This window comes from Beta vulgaris, chromosome 5 (assembly GCF_026745355.1).
Source record: "Beta vulgaris subsp. vulgaris cultivar EL10 chromosome 5, EL10.2, whole genome shotgun sequence".
Taxonomy (NCBI): domain Eukaryota; kingdom Viridiplantae; phylum Streptophyta; class Magnoliopsida; order Caryophyllales; family Amaranthaceae; genus Beta; species Beta vulgaris.
In genome coordinates, this window is record NC_079206.1 from 5,055,286 (window position 1) to 5,063,215 (window position 7,930).

The following is a 7,930-nucleotide window of genomic DNA, read 5'->3' on the forward strand; positions in this document are numbered from 1 at the left end:
ATATATTTGTGCAGGTGGGTGATCGATCGGGGAACAAAAGGGAGATCATTTAGAGTTGTCATCCACTTAGCATTTGATTAGCTTCCGCTGGAACTCTGAAACATTTTAGTTAATTAGTAATGTTAATGAACAATTCGTTTAGTTGTAACGATTAATGAATTTGAGTTGGTGTGTTGTAACTTAGCCTTGCATTTATTTCCAAGGAGATAATTGCGGCGGTAGCACCACCCCGTCGAGTCGGACCCTCGTGGGTTCGTTTTCCCTCAAAACCCGAGTCTTACCAAAATGAAAAAGGGTTCGGGTCGGCGGGGATGTTACATCAAGTTACTTTTTACATTATTTTCTTGGTTCTTTATAGGTCCAGTTGAAATATACTTTTAATTTCATCTATAAAAGCCAAAGGAATGCACAAATGTGGAGTAAACCATGAATGATAAAGGGAAGGAGGCAAATGAAAGTTGAAGAAGCAAGATTCACAAGATGGTCCACTTTGAATGACCATATATATCTTCCATACTACAAATCATTTTTTAGTGATTTAAATTGGAAATTAAAATTTGGCTCGTTATCTTTCCAACGATAGGTCACATGCTTAATTTGCATTAAAAACGAGAAAGTTATGGTCATTTGAAGTTGAGTTGTTTGCCCACTTTTCTTAGGAGCGCCTGCTCCCTTTTTCAAAGGAGCGCCCGCTCTTTGTTTTTTGGAGCTCCCGCTCCCTGGTCGCTCTCTGGTCGCTCCAACTTTCTGTCTTGCCCAGTTACCATAGGAGCGCCCGCTCCTTTCAAATTTTCCGGACAGCTCTGTTTTTTCGCGACTCTTTAATGATGTAATAGTTGGACCTATAAATAGGTCCCATCCCTATTTATGGGGGGAGTTTTTCTTTTTAGCCTAGTTTTATTATTCACCACTCTTAGTTTTAGACTTTTTAGGGTTTTAAGGAGGATTAGCCTCCATAGTTTAGTTTAGGGAGAAAACTCAAAGAAATGTGGAAGATTGTAGATTCAAGGGTGACACTTGTATTGGAACTTTCAACCATTAATCAATGAGCATTTCTTACTCTATCTCCTCTTTTATTGTTCTATTTCAATTGTTTTTCTTAGATTAGTTGTTCATGATTATTTTAATTATTTATGATTTATTTTATTTAGTTTAATGTTAGATTAATGATTATTATCATGTTATTAAAGTTTAATTTCTCTAAAGTCCTAATTTTTGTATTTATGGAGTAGTTTGTTGGTTAGGGTTTGGGTGAAAACCCAACCATGATTGAATTGGGCATTTGAGATTGGATTTAGAGATTTGCGTGATTAAATTATTGCTTGTTTAGCTCTTCTAATCTATGTTGCATCCTCTTTGATCACTTGAATGTCGTATTAGATGGAGTTGATTGATTTAGGTTGGCATGAGAGTGTGACCTATTGATTTCTATTATTGACTTCGGTTACTTTGAACCTCAGGATATGTTAGTAATGGATGAAAGCCCTTATTTGATGTCTTTGGGGATTTCTTTGCCTATGAGAGTAGGACGGGAGTTGTGTGTTGGGTCAATAGCTAATTCAAGTAGTGTTCATGTATTATCTCTATGTTTGATATTCTTATGCCTATTTCATGATTAGTTGGTGTTTAATCCCATCTCCTAACTTTAGTTATCTTTGATATTTAGCTTTTTTCGTAGTTCTTAGTTGGTTATTGACAATTTCCGACTTGATTCTGGCCTAGCTTATTGTTTTATCAATACATTTTGGTGTTCCTTAGTCCCTGTGGATTTCGACCCTTACTTATCACTTTACCTAGTTTAGTGATTTTGTTAGGTTTGTTTGATTTTAGGAGACTAGTGACGACCTAGTTTTTCCTCTGTCAGTTAACATTTTTTTATAGTTTACTTATCAAATTGGTCGTTAGTGATTTCCACTCTTCAAATAATAAACCACCGATTACTTTTAATGATTTATATAATAATTCCCATGTAATTGAATCGCCATGTTGTGGACAGAGAACGGAGGAGGAAAACAGGTTTGATGACGTCTTGATGGATTAGAGAAGAAGTAGAGAATGATTTATGCGTGATACTGAAATAAGGGCAAATAAAAAGCGTTATAATCTGGTTTCTATGATATAACTAATATATTTTAACGCTTAACTAATATAATTCAATGCTAACTAAAATACTTCAGCGCTCAAGTAATTCATCCAAAAGCAATTTAACGTTAGCATAACTAATAGGTTCAAGCAGCGCTTAACTAATTCTATTGCTAGTTTGATGCACTCGTGTGATGTCAGCATGACATGCATCATCTGGTCTTACATTAACACTAACGTGAGACCATCTCTTCAAAAACGGACTCTTAAAATTTAATCTCGCTATAATCAATATAAATATTATTAAAATACATGGGCAAACATTGTAGCATGTCATGTGTCGCTTCCTTTCCAAGTGCTAACATGATGCCATGTCGTAAATGACATGGATGGTCTGCCGCCACATGACACTCATCTCTCATGCAAAAGCTATTGCTTTACCTTCAACAAAATTCATTCCAGTAGGATTTGCACCTACGACCTTGTGTATAAAATATGAAACTTTTACCAATGAGTTAACATATCAATGATGCTTATTTTATTATTATTAAATATTATTAACGAATGCATGATAAGTTCTTGCATTACAATATAAAGAAAATATAAGAAAAATCTAACAAAAAGATTAGAAAAAACAATGTTATGATTTTTTAATGTAACTCAAAAGTTAAGCTACGATGCTTGTGTGGGTGTGATTAGTTGCAAAAATATTGTAAAAGGCTCCAAACTTTTGACTTCTTAACGTGCAAGTAATAATATAACCACACACTACATATTCTTACTTATGACAAAATCCCTTATATCAACTAGAGATGACAAATTGACAATGTAATGTATCCTACCCGGATTCGTGTATCCAGATTCATTTTTGACGGATTTGGGTTTTCAAATTTTGGACCCTATGTATTCGGATATGATCTGGATTTTTCTTAAAAACGGATCTGGACTGGGTCCTAAAATATTATCCGGATCTGTTTACCTATTTTTATAATAATATTATTATTTAATATTATATTATCATAATATTATAATATTAGTTATTACATGTAAAAACGTACTTTTGTTTGAATTTCGAATTATTGTTCTAATCAATGTGCGATTTTACTGGATAGTTAAGTTCGAAAATATGTTGATAATTGTCAATTTTTCAGAAATAGTTGATCTGGATTCTCATTCTCCAATTAGGATTTCGATCCTTGCATAAAAAAACAAATCTGAATCTGGATCTGGATCTAGATCATAAAGGATCCTGTCTAGATACTATTTCATTATTTTGTTTTAATTTATCAAGTAACCCGTGGTATTGCTCGGATCAAATAATTAGTTAAATTTATAAATAGTATTTGAGTGGTATTCTTGCCGAGTAGGATAGAAAAGTGATTGTCGGCCACAATCCCTATAGAATACAAAACATCCTTAAGCCTTCAACTTTGCTTTTTGTTTCTCTCCAACTTTATAGAATCTCCAGGGACGACCTAGTTCTCGTTGACTAGGGATAAAACGTTCATAACAAGCTAAAACTAACAATTACCATAATTTAGCATGACTAATATAGTAATAGCCTAATAGGTAACACTATGTCAAAAAAAAAAAAATGGTATTACCAACTTACTAATTTCTTTCGCGATATTTGATTGCCCAAGTAGTCTTCTTGTCATTAAGAGTACATTGTTGAGTTACTTAAATGTCACAATTGATATAGTAATATGAGAACTTTATTATTTATTTATTGTCACGATATTACTAAAACTTCTTAATTTGTTGGTGGAGAAAGTGAGAGTTAATTAAGTGCACCTTTCGATGAGAATTTTGGATAAAGTATAAGGTTTAAATTTAAGAATAAACCACACTAAAAAAACCACATCATAAGTTTAAGTTACTCTTATTGTCATATGATATACGTTGCATTTCCTTCCATTATTGAGTTAAGCTAGACCCTTTTGAAGTACACTATATCTTTATTTTTTTTTTGGTTGAAAGCGATCAAATTAATAACATAACAACTTTAAAGAGTTTATAGAACATCAACCATGGTCATCAGAAACCATGCCTGATCGAATACAGTTTGTAGCTTCTTCTAATAAAATATCATTACAAATCGGGGGAGGGAAAGGAAAATTTTGTAGAGAATTTGGAGTTGCCGCCCTCCCTCTTGCATATTTAGCTAATGAGTCAGCAATCCTGTTGGTCTCTCTACCTTCATGCCAAAGCTTGTGGTCGCCGGTTTCTCGGAGCAACTCCCTACATACATTAGCAACATTACAAGTATTACTTTTAATCACCCTTTTATTGTTAATTTCTTCAACAGCATTTTTGCAATCTGAACTAATTATGGTTGAAGCCCATTGATTCTGGTGAACCCACTGAATACTCATAAGGATTGCCCGGATCTCGGCCTCATGGGCATCAATGCAGTAAGTTTTCATCGTAATTCCTCCAATCCAAGAGTCGATCGAGATCCTGCACACAGCCGCTAGACACGACTCCTTTGAATTTAATATGAAAGAACTATCCTTAATTTATTTTAATTGCTCATCAATTTTCTATGGAACAATTATATTCTATGAAACGGCAAACTTTATTCTACATTTCAATAAGAATATTCTTTCCAATGGTAAGGAGAGTAACCCTAATCAGATATCATGATTTCTTAATCCAATTCCTAAATACCAAGCCATTAAAACTAACTAGGAGGGAAGGGTATTAAGATCCCCATTCCCAAACGCCCATTAAATTTATGAACAACTTAAAGGGCACTCCAAAATCCAAATCTCCATTTTCTTAGTATATCATGCCAATCAATCAAGTCAAAGTTCAAAAACATTAATCCCACTTAAGCAATAAATTCCGAAAGTCAAAAAAGCAACACATTGACCTCAAACCAAAAACGACAGCCAAAATAATTGATAAGAAAATAAAAATGATTGGTTAAGAAACAATCTATAATAGAAAAGAGAAGAAAAACAGAGTAGCACAACAAAGAAAAAAAAAACAACCATGCTATCTTCAAATGTGAAACAAAGCTCAAAATTCTGCAAATGCTATTGTTGCTTAAATCCCATAATAAGCTTTCCCAGTTCTTTGGATTACCAAAACTCAGGAAATGTTAATTCCTCAACATTTCATTATGACTTTGCAACTGCAACTACTTCATCTCTTTATCCACATACACAATTCACAAACTCAGAATCACTCCCATCTTTACCAGAATCATTCCGTAGCTTCACAAGATCATTCCCTCAGTACTTAACTACCGTTGAAGCTGATCAAATACGCGCCAACGATTACCGCCATCTTTATCTTTCTTCTCATGTTTGCCTTGATTATAGTGGTCATGCCCTCTTCACATTTTCACAGCAACAACAACAACAACAAAGTGGTGAGTTCATTGCTTCTTCATCTTCAAATTCTCATCATAAAACACAAAGAGTATCTTCTATTGAGATTTCTCATAAGGCAAATGAATCATTATCATTAGAGTTTGAGGATAAACTAAGGAGAAGAATCATGAGGTACTTAAATGTCTCAGAAGATGATTACTCCATGTTTTTTACTGCTAACCAAACATCCGCTTTCGGATTATTGGCAGAATCATACCCTTTTCAGACCAATAAGAATCTTATTACTGTATATGATCATGAAAATGAAGCTGTAGAAACAATGGTTAAGTGTTCAAAGAACAAGGGAGCTCGAGCTTTAGCAGCCGAGTTCAAGTGGCCTAAATTGAAAATTTATCGTGAAAAATTAGAGGAAATGGTGTTAGGAAGTTTTAGGAAGAAGAAACAGAACAAAGGATTGTTTGTATTTCCTGTACAATCAAGAGTTAGTGGAGCAAGATATTCTTATCAATGGATGAATTTAGCAAGGGAATATGGATGGCATGTTTTACTTGATGCTAGTGCACTTCATCCTAAGGAAATGGACACTTTAGGACTCTCCTTATTTCAGCCTGATTTTATAGTATGCACATTTTATAAAGTTTTTGGCGAAGATCCATCAGGATTTTCTTGCCTACTTGTGAAGAAATCGATTTCTCCGATATTGAATCATTCATATATATCAACCTCCCCAGGAAATATGAGTGTAACAAAAAATGATCAAGGAGAATTTAACGAATGTGATGTAGAATGTAAAGGACTAGACCAAGCAGACGCGCTTGGTCTAGTCCTAATTGGTAATAGGGTAAGGTGTGTAATCAATTGGCTAACAAATGCATTGTTAGCTCTTTATCATCCACATTCAGAAAGAGGGACACAACTTGTACAAGTTTACGGGCCACGAGTGAAATTCGAACGAGGATCTTCATTGGCATTCAATGTTTTCGATTGGAAAGGCGATAGGGTGGATCCGATGCTAGTACAAAAGCTTGCTGATAGAAGTAACATTTCACTTGGTTGTGGGTTGTTAAAACATGTATGGTTTTCTGAAAGATATGAAGTTGAAAGGGAAAAAATTATGGTTAAAGAGCCTAAAGAAGGGAGGAAAAAATGTAAAGGGAAGAAAAAAGAAAGGTCTGAAAGTGGGATATCAGTTGTTACAGCTAATATTGGTTATTTATCAAACTTTGAAGATGTTTATATGGTATGGAACTTTGTTTCTAAGTTCTTGGATGCTGATTTTGTTGAGAAAGAGAGGTGGAGATATACAGCACTTAATCAGAAATCTATTGAAGTATGAAGTTATTATTAAGTAATACTATAGGTTTTGTACAAGTTTTTTTCTTTTTGTTTTCTTCCCCCTTTGTTGATCAAAAGGTTTTATTGAATCTATTTGAATCATTTTGTTTCCTTAATTATGTATTTCTTTTGATTGAATATTGAAGGAACTTGAATCATATTGTTTAATTAAGATCCTTAATCTTACTACTCTTAAATGACTATGTTATTATGGCAGGGTGCAGATGTAATCTTTATTTTGTGTCTTTGGTAAAGAAGAATAATGTTGTCATTGTTATAATGTATGTTAAATTTGCAAAGTAGTGACCTAGAAAATCAGCATAACTTTACCAAATCAAATTAACTCGAACACAATTTTAAATCTGCGGGACATTATCATAGCTAAATTTTTAATTTTATGCATCTTTGTTCAAAGGAGCTAGAAACCTTGATAACTCGTGTTCTTATTGTTTTGATTGAAAAAAGTAGTTAATGAGTATTTTTTTAAATGCATATTATATTTTGTACCACTCAAACATATATCACTCTCTTAAAATAAGATGCATACTGCATACATGAAATTAAATATTTACTATTATTGTGTCACGAAAAATAGTCAATGTAAATTGTTTTTTTTACACTAGTGTTTTGGATGATTTTTTTTGTTTCCCACCTGGTTCACCGGAGCTTTGCTCCGACTACATCCGAGTCCGACCCGTGTCGCAAACCTGGTTTTGGTGGGTGAGTCTCCCAACAAGAGTTTATGCATACAGTGAGGCTTGAACTCGAGATTTCACTTAAGCGATATCAAGCTGCTTAACACCTGAGCCAACTCTTGTTGGTTGTTAGCCATCTACTATAGGTGGGTAGCTATTCAAATTGAATTTGAATCATGCTGAACTCTTGTTGGTTGTTTTGGACATGTTAAAGGATGAGTTACATTAGGTTGGAAACACGTTGCATTTGTTAATGGACCTCTTTTAGACCTAGACCCAATATAGAAAATTAGAAATCATATCATGCATAAGATAGTGTTTGGTTAGGGCCCAAGAATGTGGTCCAAGTTCTAATGCACACGCAATTGTGCCACTATGCTTGACAGCTTGATCGTTGGGCCCTTCGCTAAAAGTCATATCTGTACTAAGGAGGCCCAAGTGAGCTACAATTCAGCTGCTCCGGTTCCACAATGTCAA

The 7,930-nt window shown here is 34.1% G+C and overlaps 1 protein-coding gene across 1 annotated transcript; it reads left to right on the forward strand.

Moving 5' to 3' along the window:
• The first annotated feature begins 5,079 nt into the window (after positions 1 to 5,079).
• On the forward strand, positions 5,080 to 6,759 carry LOC104892359 (uncharacterized). The gene has a single exon (XM_010678271.2). It carries the CDS (start codon positions 5,080 to 5,082, stop codon positions 6,757 to 6,759), a length of 1,680 nt encoding a protein of 559 aa, XP_010676573.1.
• Positions 6,760 to 7,930: the final 1,171 nt, after the last annotated feature.

Coding starts and splice junctions, on each gene's coding strand:
- LOC104892359 (XM_010678271.2), top strand. CDS start 5,080: ATGCTATCTTCAAATGTGAAACAAAGCTCAAAATTCTGCAAATGCTAT.